The sequence below is a fragment of the Danio rerio genome, chromosome 8, assembly GCF_052040795.2.
Source record: "Danio rerio strain M-AB ecotype USA chromosome 8, GRCz13ab, whole genome shotgun sequence".
In the NCBI taxonomy this organism is placed as follows: Eukaryota; Metazoa; Chordata; class Actinopteri; order Cypriniformes; family Danionidae; genus Danio; species Danio rerio.
Window position 1 is genome coordinate 60,183,731 of NC_141028.1, and position 18,770 is coordinate 60,202,500.

Genomic DNA, 18,770 nt, shown 5'->3' on the forward strand with positions numbered 1-18,770 from the left:
GCTCTCTAGCGTCTGTATTTGTTTATCCTCTCTTTTTTGTTTTGTTATTGTTGCTTTTCTCTTCAATTGAAAACTGACTATGATTGTGAGGTGTTATTAGGCCTGCTACATTAATCAATACGTCGAGTTATCGCACAACACATGGACGTGACCTCAATCATTTCTGGTGATGCAATATATATCACCCATGCATAAAAACCAATTCTAGCAGCATTTAAGCTGATTAACATCTCTATCTCTATTGGAGGTGTCAGTGTCAGCATGGGTAATAAAACACTGTAGTGTTTACTGTACATTACTATAGTATTTTTCATGTGGGTGTCCGACTGAAAATAGATCTAGTAGCAGATATTGCAGCCTCTGTGTACTCTTTACCTTGTTAACATTTAATATTATTTATTGAGGATCTGCGTTTACACACTCTGATTCCAGCGCCTCATTATTAAACTGTTAACATGACTAAAATTAAATGAAATATACTTAAGAATAAAATATGATGTGTTATTTGGAAGAGTTCACTTGCGTTGTGATGCTATTGTATTGTCATTCTGGCATTATTTAATGAGTGGCATAAGTTGGTCTTAAAATGACAATAATATTGTTGTAATATCTTACGACTAAAAATAGATATCATGACAGTCCTACATGTTATAGTGTCACATTTTTGTTACATCCTAATAAAAAGATTGTAAAAAAAAACATGTTTAATTAAACAGTAGCTCAGTGTAGTGTGCTTTGTGATCATGCTTGGTCTTTCTTTGGTGCTGTTAAAACCTCCACATCAAACCAAACCACATTTTAAATCACAATTTTGATCAGAAAATTTGCAATTAGAGGCAGCACGGTGGCGCAGTGGGTAGCACAATCGCCTCACAGCAAGAAGGTCGCTGGTTCGAGCCCCCAGCTGGGTCAGTTGGCGTTATTATGTGGAGTTTGCATGTTCTCCCCGTGTTGGTGTGGGTTTCCTCTGGGTGCTCCGGTTTCAGTCCAAAAACACGTGGTATAGGAGAATTGGGTAAGCTAAAGTGTCCGTCGTGTATGTGTGTGAATGAGTGTGTATGGATGTTTCCCATTGATGGGTTGCAGCTGCCGCTGTGTAAAACATATGCTGAATAAGTTGGTGGTTCATTCCGCTGTGGCGACCCCAGAATAATAAAGGGACTAAGCTGAAAAGAAAACGAATGAATAGATGAATAGATTTTTCCTCCAGTGTTTGTACCTCGAGCTCAGAGTCGCTGGAGTCCGGCTGTGATGGAGACGAGGCCGGGCCCGTGATGAAGGGCAGCATCGGTTGACCCATTTTAGCCATCCGAGAGATCAGCTTAGCTTTAGTGGCATCAGGATTCTGAAACGCAACAGAAAACATGTCTGAACACTTTCTTTATTCTGTGCAAGCTTTATCAATAGGGGTGCACGGACACTAAAGTCTGCTCAAAATCGAAATGTAATGTTAATTTTGCAAGCTCACACTGTTAAACATTTAAAGGGCCATGAAACCCCCTCGTTTCAGCAGGGTGTTTTCACACCTCTACTTTGGAAAAAGTCAGAAAAGTGGGCGTGTCCAGCTCTGTTCAGGGGGGAGTGTCGGAGGAAGAAAAGAGGCATGGTGTGGGAGTGTCTATTTGGGCGCGCTGAATTTCAGAGTCAAAACACACACTCACACACACACACACACACACACACAGGGGACAAAGTGACTGAGTTTACATGGACATCTGTAGTCGAATTATTTGCCAAATGATTAAATGTTGGACTTTAACTGCAGTTTGGCTCTTTCATTCAGGGAATTCATTCATGCCCCTCGCGACAAACGAGATATTTGATTCGAGGAGCTGCTCTAAGCGTGTATTTTTCATGCAATGTTTGATACCGCACGGCGAATGAGAGAAAAGAAACTCAGCATTCCCCGGAAACTTAGATGCACACGACAGGTAGCGTCAGAAAGCTACCCGTGTAGAAAGTATACCTGTGTGTGTTATTCCGGTCACAAAATCCTACACAAGGTTATAGTTTGGTTGTAGTGCTAACTTGTTTACACTCAGTGCAATAGTTTTTTCGATATGAATAAAATACGAATTAAATAAACAAAGAGCACTGGACGCTCACCTAAAATCTGTAGAGACAGGACAATCACCAGCAACTAGAGCCGCGTCTTTATTAAGAGGAGACTACAAGCGAATCCGGATCTCAGCGTTTGCAGATGAGAACAGCTCTCAGGTAAACAATAATCCTCCTTAGACACGTAAGTTATTGTTGTCGAGCGTCGCGTACACTGTTAATCCACACGTGACGCCAGATGAGCTCTCACAGAGAGAAAATGAAAACAAAACTTAACTATAAAAGCAACACTTCACGCTTGTTTTGCCAACACAACGTGGCGTCTCTGTCGTCTAAACACTGTGACAGTAATGAATATTAATGAAGTTGCACAATAGAGCGCGCTGATTGGTTTGAACCAAGCCTTACTCATGCATTAATGCAGCACACTGTAAGCGTAATAAGACACACTCTGGCACAGTCGTCCAGTCTGCACGCTGGAATACACGCTATTATCTCATGGCCGTGACGCAGCTTCAAAAATTTGTTTCAAACCGGAAGTACGAATTTGCTTGAAATAACGCAAAAACAACCAATTTACACTTTTTAGTGAAATATAGGTGTCCTAATAGTGTTTTTAGCAGTGTGGGACACATATACCACTGTCAACAGCTCAACACATGTGTTCTGGTGTTTCGTGAACCCTTTAAAGACTTGCAATGACAAAACAGTGTTATAGGTGTCTCATGTCATCATATACAATAATACAGCCATCTATTATACTTCCATCTTTCATCGGCTAGTAATTCAACTCTTTTGTGAAGGGCAAAATGAACTATTTTAATATTTATATAATTTATAATTATTATATTGTAATATTTATAACTACTAAGTCTTTCATCATACATTCTCTAAAAACTTACATAGAGGATTCCAGTTATGACAGAAATCATCAGATTTCATTAGTCTAGGGATGGGAAGATTAACCGATATGTATTGATACGCGGTCATGCGCGTGCACGATGCGAGTGCATCGGTTGAGCAGCAGAGGATGAATGAAATTTTGGAAGCAAATCGAGATGCATCGGTTTTTGCGAGATGCATCGGTTTTTCCAAGATACAGCTTATATTTTTAATATAGAATGTATTTTTTATTTATTAACAAGTGTTGTCAACCTGTTTTTGGCACATAATTTAATCGACCTACATAAAGTATGCATTAGCAACGGGTTTGCGGATGTGTACACTTACACTACAACTCAGTGTATCAGGTGTGCGGATGAAGCTAGTGGAGCGCCCTCAGAAAGCGCGAGAAGCAAAACAAACATTTTATTCCCCACTGAGTTTTAAATCTAAAGTATGGCAACATTATGGATTTAAGGATGGACGACTTGACAGGACAGATGCAATTTGCAAAATGTGCCGCGCATCTGTAAAATACGTGGGCAGTACGATTAATCTGATATCTCACTTGAAGCGGCGCCACGGTGTTGTTGTGAAAGCATCTTCCAGTGTTCCTGCATCCCCGGCTTCCTGCTCTGCTTCAACTGTAGCTACCAGCTCCAAAAGTGGTGAGAAAAGCATTGCAAGTTTTCTCCATGCGCAACAGTTCTGCTCGCTCTACGCCAATAACGAATGCTATTGCATTGTTCATCTGCAAAGATATTCAGCCTAGTGTCACGGAGAACGAAGGTTTTAAACACCTCCTCCTGTTAATTTGTATTTAATTATAATAATAATAATAATATTAATAATAATAATGATAAAAATAATGGGTGTCACAGTGGCACAGTGGGTAGTCTGACCACCTCACAGCAAGAAGATTGCTGGTTTGTTATATTTTTATTAGCCTGTTGTTTACAGTGACAGTGATGTTTCAAAGCAGCATAACACTGCTAGTTCACCACCTTAAGTTTTGAATATTCAGTGGCAAAATATATCTTTGTAAAACTTGTTTTCATAGTTGAAAAGTTAAATCACAATTCTTGTTGTGCAATGCTCAACCTTTATGTTGAAAGAGTGCAAATATATATATTTAATATTTATTGCACTTATACATTTTGTTTATCTTGAAAATCCTTAAATAATATGTGCTATATGTTCTAAAATGGCCCTTTACTGTAAACTGACACTCTGGCTCTGAGAGAAAAGCCAGTTTGTAAAAAAAGTCTTGGTTTTACTTGGTTTATAAATAATCAAACTCATTCAATGGCACAGCATCCTCTTTTACATAATCTCATAAACTTGATCTAATTAGTTAGTGCTGAATTATCGCATTGTATCGTGATATGGGTGTGAATCGTATCGTGTTGCATCGCAATATGTCACAAATGTATCGCTAATATATCGGATCGTATTCTTTGTATCGAGATGCGTATCGGATCGGCATTATAGCTTAGATGCCCAACCCTACATTAGTCGCATTGTTATTCTCAAGGTATTCTCAATATTTAATATGTGCAAGTTTAATTCGCTGAGAAAAAAACATGTTTGTTGTGGTAATCTTCAATTAAAGTCTAAGCATTTGCTTCTTCATTAGGAAAGGCGGTCATACCATCTCTTACTGTTGAGTTTGCTATGAGGGAATGATGCACAAAAGAAAAGCCCCGCCCCCTTACTCAATATTCCGCTTCATTAGGAAGTACATCAACATACTGAAACAAAAGACTCAGCGACTTCTGGGTAATGCAGACTTTGAAAATCTACTCACAAAGTGTTCAAACAGCCATGAAACAACAACAACTGCCTCTTTCATTTTTGAAACAGCTGCCTCTTTTACATTGCCTCTCTACAGCTGTAAATATATGTGTGTGTTTGCATAAAAACACTTCAGTCTGTCTCCAGTTGTATTCATTTCAATGAAGGGAAACAGATCAAAACAGAGGTGTGGAGGAACTGAAAAGCAGCAGCACTTACAGTCAGCTGTTCACTGAGGGAGTTTGACTTCGCTCGAAGAGGAGGCTCGCTGTAAACAAAGAGGAAACGTTGAAAATGTAGAATTTCAATCAAACACAGGGCACTATTTTCTCAGTCTAAACAGATCAGCTCCTGCATGAGCTAGCAGTTTTAATAATTTTTTATTTTTAATTAAAAGGTCCACTTTCTATTATGCTAAAAATATGATCAGTTTTCATAGATTCAAGTGCTCGTAAGCAGGACACAGAATCTGTGCGAATTTAAGTTTGACGTTGGATAAATGTTGGACAAAGATAATCTAGTGTGAGGCTCCAGCAGAGGCCTGTCAATCTGACCTGGGTCTGCTGCTCTGTGGGACGCTGCTGACGGGCTGGTTCAGCTCAGACGGGCCCAGACTCTCAACACTCGGAGCAGGAGATGGAGACGCTGAATCTCCGGAGCCGACATCCTTCACAAACTTCACCTGCACAGACATTAAGAGAGACTGCTTACTTTTCATGCACATACATATATATATACATACATATTAGGGCTGTAACGATACACCAAACCCACGATTCGGTTCGTATCACGATTTTTGACCCACGATTCGGTTCGTATCACGATTTTTATTTTTTTTTTATTCGTGTGGGGTGGGAAAAAAAAGATTTTTAAAACTATTTTTTATTAAATAACATTTGAAAAATCTTTATAAACTAAACATCAAAGAACAATATTAACTATGCAAATTATTAACAATATAAATAGCCATATATAAAATAAATAAATAGCCATAAGCATTGTCGGTTGTCAAGCGGGGTTAAGTTGGTTTTGTTTTTGATATTTCTGACACATTCAGACGGTCCCTTACTAAAAGCTCCGTGCGAGCTCTCCCGGCTAAATATTGCGAGGGCTTAAATGGAGCAGTGCTTGTAATGTCGAACGAAAAAAAGTGTTAATTAGCTCAACTTTTGCAGGCACGCGTGACATTATTGGAAAGGTATCACGGGGTGTGTCGCGATTCTCCCCTATCACACCGCGACACAGGATCATAGATCTGAGTGTCGCGATTTCGATTTTATATCATGTATCGTTACAGCCCTAATACATATATATTACATATATATTTTTAAGGTATATATACTCAAATAAGTCTTTAGTGTCTCAGCTTCAGCTCAAAACACCTGTCAGATTGTCGTTTATTATACCCTGTTGAAAAAATCAATTTTTGGGTCAGAGGGAAGCTTGACTTTTCTGTATTTACTTTGTGTACTACTGAGCCCAATTAATTTTTTTTAATTGCTATTATCTAGGCTCGCAAGTCAACAAGTCTACATTATCCAGGCCAGGGGTGCTCAACCCTTTTCGTCGTGGAGATCTACCTTCCTGCATAGTTCAGCTCCAACCCTGATCAAACACACCTGAACCAATTAATTAGGAACAAAACAGCGCTTGATAATAACAGGCAGGTGTGTTTGATAAGGGTTGCAACTGAAATCTGCAGGAAGGCAGATCTCCATGAACAGGGTTGAGCTCCCCTGATCTAGGCTGATAAGTCAACTAGGCCACATTATCTAGGCACATAAGTCAATTAGTCTACATTATCTAGGCTGATAAGTCAACTAGGCTACATTATCTAGACACAAGTCAACTAGGCTACATTATCTAGGCTCATAAGTCAACTAGTCTACATTATCTAGGCTCATAAGTCAATTAGTCTACATTATCTAGGCTCATAAATCAACTAGTCTACATTATCTAGGCTCATAAGTCAACTAGGCTACATTATCTAGGCTCATAAGTCAACTAGTCCACATTATCTAGGCTCATAACTCAACTAGGCTACATTATCTAGGCTCATAACTCAACTAGGCTACATTATCTAGGCTCATAAGTCAATTAGTCTACATTATCTAGGCTCATAAATCAACTAGTCTACATTATCTAGGCTCATAAGTCAACTAGTCCACATTATATAGGCTCATAACTCAACTAGGCTACATTATCTAGGCTCATAACTCAACTAGGCTACATTATCTAGGCTCATAAGTCAACTAGGCTACATTATCTAGGCTCATAAGTCAACTAGTCCACATTATCTAGGCTCATAAGTCAACTAGGCTACATTATCTAGGCTCATAAGTCAACTAGTCCACATTATCTAGGCTCATAAGTCAACTAGGCTACATTATCTAGGCTCATAAGTCAACTAGGCTACATTATCTAGGCTCATAAGTCAACTAGGCTACATTATCTAGGCTCATAAGTCAACTAGTCCACATTATCTAGGCTCATAACTCAACTAGGCTACATTATCTAGACACAAGTCAACTAGGCTACATTATCTAGGCTCATAAGTCAACTAGGCTACATTATCTAGGCTCATAAGTCAACTAGGCTACATTATCTAGGCTCATAAGTCAACTAGTCTACATTATCTAGGCTCATAAGTCAACTAGTCTACATTATCTAGGCTGATAAGTCAACTAGGCTACATTATCTAGGCTCATAAGTCAACTAGTCTACATTATCTAGGCTCATAAGTCAACTAGGCTACATTATCTAGGCTCATAAGTCAACTAGGCTACATTATCTAGGCTCATAAGTCAACTAGGCTACATTATCTAGGCTCATAAGTCAACTAGGCTACATTATCTAGGCTCATAAGTCAACTAGCCTACATTATCTAGGCTCATGAATCAACTAGGCCACATTATCTAGACACATAAGTCAACTAGGCTACATTATCTATGCTAATAAGCCAACTAGGCAACATTACTTAAGTGCATTGTATGATACAACATCTACTCCCTTTTTTATTTCATGTGATCACTACATAAATAAATGATTTTTTAAATAGCCTTTCTCTAGGGAAATGTTACATACAAGGTATGAATGTGAGAATGACGTACCCGACGGATCTCAGCTTCGAAGATGAGCGTGCTGTCGGGAGGCACGCGGTTCGGGACGCCCTGCGAGCCGTACGCCAGAGCTGGAGGAATCACCATGAGCCGCTTTCCACCTTTCCTCATGTTCAGCATGCCCTCCTCCCAGCCCTGAGAGATGGAGAAACACCGCTTTAGACCACAGCATGAGGGAACGACACACATCAAATCTGCTTTCTCCTCACCTTAATGACTTTACCAGCCCCCAGCTTCAGTCTCAGCAGCTTGTCTTTATTCAGATTTGAGTCAAACATCTGAAGGAATAAACAAATAAATGAAATTGCAAAAAGCTGTAAAGTAAGAAATAAACTGACTGTCAAGCAGTTACTATTTTATAAACTATCCTAGAGCGCCACCTGCTGTTAAAAACTAGCCTAGAACGACTAGCCTAGAGTCTCATCCGATGTTAAAATCTAGCATAGAGCGCTGTCTGCTGTTTAAAAACTACCCTAGAGTGGTCTCTGCTTCTAAAAACTAGCCAAGAGTGTTATCTACTGTAAAACTAGACTAGAGCGCCACCTGCTGATAAAAACGAGCCTAGAGCGACTAGCCTAGGGCGCCGTAGCTGTTAAAATCTAGCTTAGATCGCCATCTGCTGTTAAACACTAGCCTAGACCAACTACCCTAGAGCACCATCTGCTGTTAAAATCTAGCCTAGAGCAAAAAACCTAGAGCGCCGTCTGCTGTTAAAAGTAGCCTGGAGTGGTCTCTGCTGCTAATAACTAGCCTAGAGCGTCATCTACTGTAAAAACTAGCCTAGATCGCTGTCTAAAGTTAAAAACTAGCCTAGAGCCTTATTTGCGGTTGAAAAATAGCCTAGAGTGCAATCTGCTGTTAAAAACTAGCCTAGAACAACTAATCTAGAGCACCTTTCACTGTTAAAATCAAGCCTACAGCACCGTCTGCGGTTAAAAACTAGCCTAGAGCACCGTCTGCGGTTAAAAACTAGCCTAGAGTGCCATCTGCTGTTGAAAAGTAGCCTAGAACAACTAGTCTAGAGCACTGTTCACTGTTAAAAGCAAGCCTAGAGCCCCATCTGCTGTTAAAAACTAGCATAGATCGCCGTCTCTAGTTAACAACTAGCCTAGAGCACCATCTGCTGTTAAAAACTAGTCTAGAGCGACTAGCCTAGAGCGTCGTCCACTGGTAAACACTAGCCTAGAGCGACCAGCCTAGAGCGCCATCTACTGTTAAAACTTGCCTAGAAACAACTAGCTTAGAGCGACTAGCCTAGAGCACCGTCCGCTGTTAAGATCTAGCCCAGAGCGATGTTCACTGTTAAACTCTAGCCTAGATCGCCACCTGCAGCTAAAAACTAGCCTAGAGTGCAGTCTGCTGTTGAAAACCAACCTAGACCATCGTCAGCTGTTAAACACTAGCCTAGAGCACCATCTGCTGTTAAAACTAGCCTAGAATACTAGCCTAAAACGTCATCCACTGTTAAAATCTAGACTAGAACACCATCTGCCAGTAAAAACTAGCCTAGAGCGAGGTCTGTAGTTAAAAACTAGCCTAGAGCATCATCAGCTATTAAAACACTAACCTAGAGCACTGTCCGCTGCTAAAGACTAGCCTAGAGCGCCATCTACTGTTAAAAACTAGCTAAGAACAACTAGCCTAGAGCGCCTTCCGCTGTTAAAATCTATACTAGAACACCATCTGCCAGTAAAAACTAGCCTAGAGCATCGTCCGTTGTTAAACACTAGCCTAGAGCGCCAGATGCTGGTAAAAACTAGCTTAGAGCACTGTCCGCAGTTAAAGACTAGCCTAGAGCGCCATCTACTGTTTAAAATGTATTACTTTTATCACTGTTAACAAAAACTAGTGCACTGCCTGCTGTTAAAAACTAGTCTTCATTTTATTTTGATCAATTGAATCAATTTAATCATCAATGCCCTTTACCTGTCCAGTGGTGTGGTTTTGCAGTAGCCAGCCGGTGTAAGCCACTTCTAGAGAGTCTCCGTTCTCCACAGCCTGACCTTCGCCAAGAACAAGATCCTGGATCAGGACTGAGTCTGACGCCCCGCCGCTGTTCACTTTCGCCAGACAAACCTGAAACACGTGCATCACTGCATAAGAAGCTCTTCATCGCACTCTACATGAGGAAAAATAAGACAACAACATCAAACACAAACCTCTTTAGAAAAGTCTGCAGCTGCTTTCTCCGTTTCGAACATCAGTGACCAGTTCTGTCTCTGATCGTCATAGAACGAGCAGTAGTTTCTGGCCTGGACCTGAATGTGAAAGAGACAATAGCTATGTTTCTGTACACAGATGCGAATTGGATTTATGCTCAAACGGCTTTATTCGCAAATGTTTGATGCGATACTCCAGTGTTTACATCCAACGAGTCAAAGAGAACAAACTCATCCTGATAAACTGGAGCAAAATCAGACAGAGAAATGTCGTTTAGTCTGTTAGCACCCATGCGAACATGCAAACTCCACACATAAATGCTGGCCCAGCCATGACTCGAACCAGCGACCTTCTTGCTCTGAGGCCACAGTGCTAACCACTGAGCCACCGTGTCGCCCACATAACAAACAAATCATCTGTAATTAAAGTGAAAGAGTGCTTACTGTGAGGATGAAGCCGCTGTGGATCTTGGCCGCTGTCACCTGCTTCTGTTGACTGACGTACAGCAGGATCTTGTACTGAAGACGGGTGCAGACATGTACGTGCGTTACAAACACCACCGTTTGATAATCAATGAAACGAAGAGAATCACTTACTAACCTCTTTAGTCGTGTGATTTCCGAGAACCGCAGCTCCAAGCTTGCCTTGTTTCACATATTGTCCATTAACACTGCACAAAGAAAAACATACTGTTGACGTCTTGAATTATTAAAGTAGAATTATTAGACTTCCTGTTCAATTTTAATTCTTTTATACGTTTTCTCCAATTTCTGTTTAACTAGGAGAAGAAGATATTTGTAATGACTTTCTAATAACTTTCTCTTTGTCATGATGACAGCACATAATATTAGACTAGATATTCTTCAAGACACTAGTATTCAGCTTCAAGTGACATTTAAATGCTTAACTAGGGTAATTAGGCAAGTCATTGTATAACAGTGGTTTGTTCTGGAGACTATGTAAAACAAATATTGCTTAAGGAAGCTAATAAAAAAACATTACGACTTCTTTCAAATACATTTAGGAAAAAAACGGAATGTTTAAACACTGTAGTCCTTCGGTGTAAATTATAGCGTGTACTTTGCTTTGGAAATCAGGACTAACATGTACAGCATTATGAAAGTACACACGTTTTATAATAAACTAACATAACACACAGATAACATAATATTTTGCGACTTACTATCGGTGTGCATGTACTGCAGTGGCAAAGAGAACAGCAGGTGAGTTTGCAGGAGGAGCTGGCTTTTGGGTTGAGGGCCCTGAAACATAAAATTGTCAGACATAAGTGCATTAAAGATATAGCATCACATTTTATTCTTATGAATATATTTGGCATGCCTTATTCACTAACTCAAAGTAACTAGTGCTATAATTTAATAGCATCTTTAATATTTAATCATTTCCATTCCTTAAGAGGAAATTAATTGAACACTCATCCTTGAGATTTTATTTTTTATTTTACAACCACATAAGTGATGATGATTGTGGAGTGTATTTGTGTGTGTAGGGGTGGGACAACCACATAACTGATGATGATTGTGGTGTGTATTTGTGTGTGTAGGGGTGGGACAACCACATAACTGATGATGATTGTGGAGTGTATTTGTGTGTGTAGGGGTGGGACAACCACATAACTGATGATGATTGTGGAGTGTATTTGTGTGTGTAGGGGTGGGACAACCACATAACTGATGATGATTGTGGTGTGTATTTGTGTGTGTAGGGGTGGGACAACCACGTAACTGATGATGATTGTGGTGTGTATTTATGTGTGTAGGGGTGGGACAACCACATAACTGATGATGAATGTGGAGTGTATTTGTGTGTGTAGGGAGGGGACAACCACATAACTGATGATGATTGTGGTGTGTATTTGTGTGTGTAGGGGTGGGACAACCACATAACTGATGATGAATGTGGAGTGTATTTGTGTGTGTAGGGAGGGGACAACCACATAACTGATGATGATTGTGGTGTGTATTTGTGTGTGTAGGGGAGGGACAACCACATAACTGATGATGATTGTGGTGTGTATTTGTGTGTGTAGGGAAGGGACAACCACATAACTGATGATGATTGTGGTGTGTATTTGTGTGTGTAGGGGTGGGACAACCACATAACTGATGATGATGATTGTCATGTGTATTTGCATGTGTAGGGGTGGGACAACCACATAACTGATTATGATTGGCGTGTGTAGGGGTGGGAAAATTACATGATGGATGATGATTGGTGTGTGTGTTTGCGTGTAGGCGTGGGACTATCACATAACTGATGATGATTGGCATGTGTATTTTGTGTGTAGGGGTGGGACAACCACATAAGTGATGATGATTTGTGTGGCGTGTATTTGTGTGTGTGTAGATGTGGGACTACCAAATAACTGATGAAGATTGACATGTGTTTTTGCATGTGTAGGGGTGGGGCAACAACATAACTAATGATGATTGGCTAAAAACGCAGGAGACGCTTTCAAACGGGTAGAGAGACAGAGCCACTGCATTATAGCAACTTAAATTGCCACAGCGGAATGAACCGCCAACTTATCCAGCACGTTTTTACGCAGCGGATATTTACAATAAAATATTGCATTTGATAGGCTCTCACACTGTCCCACAGCAACATTAGTATAGTATAGAATATTTTATGTTAATAATAATTTATATAATTAAGTGTCGATTTTATTAAACATACAGTTTGTAACAATCTTCTCTTAAAAAGTACCGCAATAGTTACTTTTCCTGGCAAATAGTTACTTTTATAATCGTGTAATTAAGTTAGTAACTAGTAACTATACCTAAAAACTTTTTTTGTAACAAGCCAAACACCGCACCTGAGTTGCCGGAGCTCTTGCGAGGCTGTTTGGGCGCTGTATACTGGAAAGACTCATTCCCTTGGCTGGTTGCCTGATCCAGTCCAAACAGAGATGCTAACTTTGCTCTGAAATCACAGAAAGGCAGCAAGTAAATCCTCCATTGAACTGCTCCGAGTCTCAATTCTCAGTTTAACCTCAATTAAACCCATTGCGTTTTGCTTAAACCCCCTGCAGAAATAAAAAAAAATGCACAACCTGTGTTAAAAAAAAGCTACACAATAAACACAAACAGCACTGACCCGTGGATCTCTCTCCACTTGTAGTCATTGTCCTGCAGTTCTGCCATGCTCAGACAGGCCAGCGACCCTGCATGACTCTGACTGCTTGCTTTAAAGCTAACAGCTATGCACAAACAGCAAGTGTGTGTGCATGATTTAATGCTTCGGATTTTCCAATTGCATGTAATAATATTGTACGTGTTGAACAGTTCTAGAGTGTGTAGGCAAAAAAAAAAGCTCCTCGTGACCCAAGACTGAAGCCCGGCTCTGATCTGCATGTCTTTAAACACCAGCATGTGAGCGGCATTACCACACACACACACACACACACACACACACACACACACACACACACACACACACACACACACACACACACACACACACACACACACACACACACACACAAACACACACAAACACACACACAAACACACACACACAAACACACACACACTCCACCTCTACAATCCTCACCAGCAGATTCCATATTAATACACATGCAAGCCGATGCCAATGACGACTGAATATCAGTCTGAATAGTAATACTATATCTAATACGGTTGTATTAGTTAATGTTAGTTTACGAATATGAATTAACTATTAACAGTTATTACAGTATTTATTCACATTTGTTAATAAAAATAAAGTTGTTCAAAATTAACCTACTAATGTTATTAGATGGCTGTCTGGAATACTCGATTCTGATTGAGCAGTCGTATGTTAATCCCAGATAACAACCACTAAATAACACAGGCACACACAGGAACACCGAATCTCTTTGACCGTAAGTGAATATTACCGTCAATGTTCATATACATATACCTACATCCACTTTCATATGTATTTGCTTGTCTGACACGACAGTTTAAGACGGTTTGGCACCATCTTGTGAATTAATAGTGTACAGGTTAGTGTATACTCCTTCAGCTGTTTTCGTTTCTGTCAGCTTTGCGTTTTTCACTGTTTGGCGCCATCTAGTGTCTGTATAATGTGCAGGTTAGTGTATACGACAAAGAGGAAATATCCAGTGAGCGGCAGTTCTGTGGGCGCAAATGCCTTGTTGACGCCAGAGGTCAGAGGAGAATGGCCAGACTGGTTCCAGCTGATAGAAAGGCAACAGTAACTCAAATAAGCACTCGTTACAACCGAGCTCTGCAGAAGAGCATCTCTGAACACACAACACGTCCAACCTTGAGGCGGATGGGCTACAGCAGCAGAAGAGCACACCGGGTGCCGCTCCTGTCAGCTAAGAACAGGAAACTGAGGCTACAATTCACACAGACTCACCAAAACTGGACAATAGAAGATTGGAGAAACGTTGCCTGCTCTGATGAGTCTCCATTTCTGCTGTAATGGTGTGGGGGAGATTTTCTTTGCACACTTTGGGTCCATTAGTACCAAGTGAGCATGGTGTCAACACCACAGCCTACCTGAGTATTGCTGCTGACCATGTCCATCCCTTTATGAGCACAGTGTCTCCATCTTCTGATGGCTACTTCCAGCAGGATAACGCATCATGTCATAAAGCTCGATCATCTCAGACTGGTTTCTTGAACATGACGAGGAGTTCAATGTACTCAAATGGCCTCCACAGTCACCAGAGCTCAATCCAATAGAGCAGCTTTGGGATGTGGTGGAACGGGAGATTGGCATCATGGATGTGCAGCCGACAAATCTGCAGCAACTGTGTGATGCTATCATGTCAATAAGGAGCAAAATCTCTAAGAAATATTTCCAGAACCTTGTTGAATCTTTGCCATGAAGGATTAAGGCAGTTCTGAAGGCAAAGGGGTTCAACTCGGTACTAGTAGGGTGTACCTATTAAAGCGGCCAGTGTGTAAACTACATAGCCTGAAATTATTAAAGTGAAACTGGCAAAAGCAACAAGAGGAAGCTTCAGCAGCAGCACTGTGAAAATGTCACTCGCCATATGATCATATGACCCAAGGAAGTCATGCGAGAACCACTTCAACACACCAGTGATGAATGCTGAACACAACTCGATGATTATTGAACACAGATTCTTCAATGATTCTCTGCTTTCTTCACGTAGTTTGGTCGCCATAAAAGTTTCTCCAGGCTATAATGTGTTCGTTATTAACCAACGAGTGACACTCACTAAGTTAATTACATATCTTTCCTATATACCCGCTGCATTCGAGTGGTTTCAGGAATATATATATGTGTGTAATTATTGATATAATAAGAGTGAGTGGTGTTTGTCTGGAGACTTTCGCCTGCGTCTTTCTCCGTCAGAAACTCACTCACCCTCCACCGGGAGACAGAAAATCTCCGTCCTCGTCGTCTGCCCCAAACATGCCTCTGATTTTTCCTCAAACCGCCGCGCGAACAGATTTACTTTTATTCCAGATATGAAGCACCGACGGCCTGCAAATATTAACATATATTCATTCTCTGCGGTCGCTTCCTGGTTGCGCTGGCGTCAGGTGACCCGCCACTGCATCACATGCGCGTGACGTCACACGACGCCTCTACTTACACTGCCGCGAGAAAACTATATTTAAAACAAATCTAAAATATAGTTTAATTATTACTACATCTGAAAATATAAAAACAAAACCGAAGGGGGCTATTTAAAAAATAATAGAAATTAATTCACATTACTGTTTTTACCGTAGTGTACCATCTCTAATGCGATCTGTAGTACTGGGCTAAGATAGTTTTTAATTTTAAATGTATGTAGTTGTCTTGTTGTTTGTTGTATTATGTAATTGTTCTATTGTTGTATGCTTAACACAAACTTTCTTTTTGTGCCAAGCAGAACGTACAATACATTTTAAACAATCAATGCTGTGTCAGTTGGATTTTTTTTATTTGTGCTTGTATTACTCTATTATAATATTAAATCATTTAACTGCTATGATAGTTCATTAATGGTCTGTGTTGTTTTTTAGTGTTATTTATTTGATTGTCCGATTTGCATAAGCGCGGGTAAAGTTCTGCTCCTGTTGCCAAGCAACCAAACTTTACACAAGCAGTCAGTCACAGGTCTGTTTACGACCGCGAGTGTGTGCTGCTGTATTTCTGACAAATGAGGTAAGTGGATTAAAGCTACAAATACAATTATTTCGCTAACACAAACCTAACAAAGGCTTCATTTGTTAACATTGACTGCGGTTTAAATGGTTGACATATTTGAGCTCATTTATGAAAACAAATTGTTTATGATTATAAAGCCTGATAGTGTGTGTTTTATGTAGGAATTGGCGTGTCGTGATTTTTTTATTTGTTTGGGACTTTGCCAACCATCTTAAAAAATACATATACTGTATGTAAATGGCATATATATATATATATATATATATATATATATATATATATATATATATATATATATATATATATATATATATATATATACATATACTCACCTGCCACTTTATTAGGGACACCTTACTTGTACCGGATTGGACCCCCTTTTGCCTTCAGAGCTCTGGTGACTGCGGAGGGCATTTGAGTACAGTGAACTCAAAGTGGCCATTACCGCCGGAGCTTATACCGCCACCGTTTGAAATTGCTGCCGCTCTGTATTTAGTGTATGACCGCAGTTTGTGAATAAGCCGCCGGGGGGCACAAAGGGATGGGATGCGAACCAATGACTGTAAAAAATATGGACAACGCGACAGCCCCTTTTACCATTGAACGCCTTGAGGGCAAAACGCCTGCTTGACGGGCACAAACTGTCGCAAAAGACTGCTGAAATTGGAGCCACATGCGCAGAAGGACTGTCTGATGGAGCCAGAGGAGGAGCCGCGATAATGAGCGGAGTCGAGCTTCCAACCAAACGCTTTATGTAAAATCAACCACGCCCCCCGAACTGCTCAGCATGCGTTTGCTGTCATATCAACACAAATGGATGTAATAACGTTAACAAATATGAGGGTTTTATATATTCAATCGCGCCAGCTCCGGACCGCAGCTCATAACCTACTCGCGGCGTCACGGGCTGATTCCGGCTCGCAAGCGGCAGCGCCGGCTCGGCCGACGCATCTGGCTCGATTGACTCGGGCTGGAATCGGGCAGTGAGTCCAGGCATCCGGAGTAGGTCCAGCAGAGGTAGTCAGTCTGAGCTCTGAGGGGTAAGTCTCCGGCAGGCGAGAATCTAGCTGGAACTGGCCCGAGTGTATTTTGCTATCTGGGTGGCTAGGCGTGTATCACCAAACTAATAAAGCCCGAAAAAAGCCCTGACCTTAGCGAATAAACAGTGTTCCACCAGGATCATGTATGTCAGAAACTATAGTTTACCGCTGAACTCATTTTGTCATGGTAAAATAACACAGAAATCGAATAATAACATTTCAGTCTACTTCAGTCTCCTGCCGAAGCTCAGACGCGCTGCTTTGAGAAACTGTCAATCACAGCTGTCAATCACGATGACACGCCCAGCATTAAATTACTGCTAAAAACAAACTGTTTACAAAAATGAAAATCTGCACCTATTTCAGCACAATAACCAGTGCCTTAATCGACCAGAACCTTCTTTCGGGACATTTTAATGCAAGTGTAATAATTTTTTTATTTGGTTTCAAATCTCCTTCATTAACACGGAGGAGGCGGGCTTTATGACTTGTACTGCAGCCAGCCCCCAGGGGGCGATCTAACGGCCGAAACCTTCACTCAAACGCAGGCTTGCGGCACACTTGATGCGAACCGACAAAAATAGCCTTTACAGCAGCTTTAAATATGCTACTGTGCTTGTAAATGAGATTAAACAATAAGTCAACGCATTATATTTCCTTCATTAATCATTACAAATTTGTTAACACGCTTTATTGTATACTTGTTAAGTGCAAAGAGGATTCGTTTTGGAAATAAAAGACAACTAAAATGAAAGCACAAACATTCAGTACAAATAAGTAGTCTTAAATAAATAAATAAAGCTGTATTTTAGCCTAAATATAGAGAGATGTTCAGTGTTTGCTATTTTGGTAGGACTAAGACAAGACTTTTTCATTTATGTTTTCATTAACGTTTTTATTCACTTTTTCGTTGTTTATTATATTTTATTATCTCATTTTATGTCTCAATTATTGTACATTATAATAAACGAATAATGAAAAATAAATGAATAATGAAAATAGGCCTAAATAATTATTTATTTAAAGACACTGCGGCGAAACACAGTCAGGCGCATGGTCTAAAGTGTTAAGTTGAATGCTGCTTCATCAAAAGCATAAAAATAAATTAACCAACCTCAAGCAGATCACTAAAAGTATAATAAAAATAACTTTGCCACAGGACATAAATTAAGTCTCGCAGGTTAATTTTTAATAATTTAGTTTCAGTTCAGTTTTTTTTTGTTTCAATACTTCAATGTTCTCCTTTAAAGTATGACTGTTGTTTTGTTTTGTTTTTTTACTTAATGGCTCATAATTACACTTTACCTCTTAAACAATCCTAAAACCCACATCACTAAACGTTTCCCTTAACTGCATCTTAAACAAACTTTTTCTTTTCAATATATAAATGCAAGTACGGGTTCAATGCACTGAGCTCAACAGTTGTGTTGCAGTGAACGTGCTGGAGCTCATTGTCTTCAGGTGCTGTGTTCACACCTGTGCTGCTGGGAGACTGAGCACCGCTGGGCACGAGGAGTCAAACACAGCAGTCCAGCACCCATCAGGAAATCCAGCAGCA

At 40.2% G+C, this 18,770-nt stretch overlaps 2 protein-coding genes across 23 annotated transcripts in view; one reads left to right on the forward strand and one right to left on the reverse strand.

Annotated features, from left to right (window-relative positions):
- The window catches only part of fkbp15b (FKBP prolyl isomerase family member 15b), a 44,602-nt gene extending 29,054 nt beyond the window's left edge, over positions 1-15,548 (reverse strand). For all 6 annotated transcript variants that reach the window (XR_015498599.1, XR_015498600.1, XM_087265554.1 and 3 more), the window contains exons 1-12: positions 15,381-15,548; positions 12,850-12,956; positions 11,197-11,275; positions 10,614-10,683; positions 10,457-10,531; positions 10,013-10,111; positions 9,780-9,929; positions 8,063-8,131; positions 7,845-7,988; positions 5,289-5,416; positions 4,954-5,002; positions 1,220-1,345 (exon numbers count right to left, since the gene is read on the reverse strand). Coding sequence is in view for 4 of the 6 variants with exons in the window: in XM_087265554.1 (XP_087121680.1) it covers positions 1,220-1,345; positions 4,954-5,002; positions 5,289-5,416; positions 7,845-7,988; positions 8,063-8,131; positions 9,780-9,929; positions 10,013-10,111; positions 10,457-10,531; positions 10,614-10,683; positions 11,197-11,275; positions 12,850-12,956; positions 15,381-15,430 (1,146 nt within the window). In the remaining 2 variants the exon portion in view is untranslated. The remainder of the gene's footprint in view (positions 1-1,219; positions 1,346-4,953; positions 5,003-5,288; positions 5,417-7,844; positions 7,989-8,062; positions 8,132-9,779; positions 9,930-10,012; positions 10,112-10,456; positions 10,532-10,613; positions 10,684-11,196; positions 11,276-12,849; positions 12,957-15,380) is intronic.
- A 565-nt stretch (positions 15,549-16,113) lies between these two features.
- The window catches only part of LOC101882297 (uncharacterized), a 9,337-nt gene continuing 6,680 nt past the window's right edge, over positions 16,114-18,770 (forward strand). For 11 of the 17 annotated variants that reach the window (XR_015498602.2, XR_015498603.2, XM_087265570.2 and 8 more), the window contains exons 1-2: positions 16,114-16,169; positions 18,646-18,770. The exon at positions 18,646-18,770 is cut by the window's right edge and continues 6 nt beyond it. Coding sequence is in view for 2 of the 17 variants with exons in the window: in XM_087265560.2 (XP_087121686.1) it covers positions 16,165-16,169; positions 18,646-18,770 (130 nt within the window). In the remaining 15 variants the exon portion in view is untranslated. Of the gene's footprint in view, positions 16,170-18,606 lie in introns of all 17 variants that reach the window. The other 6 variants (XM_087265572.2, XM_087265566.2, XM_087265563.2 and 3 more) reach the window with 1 other exon arrangement.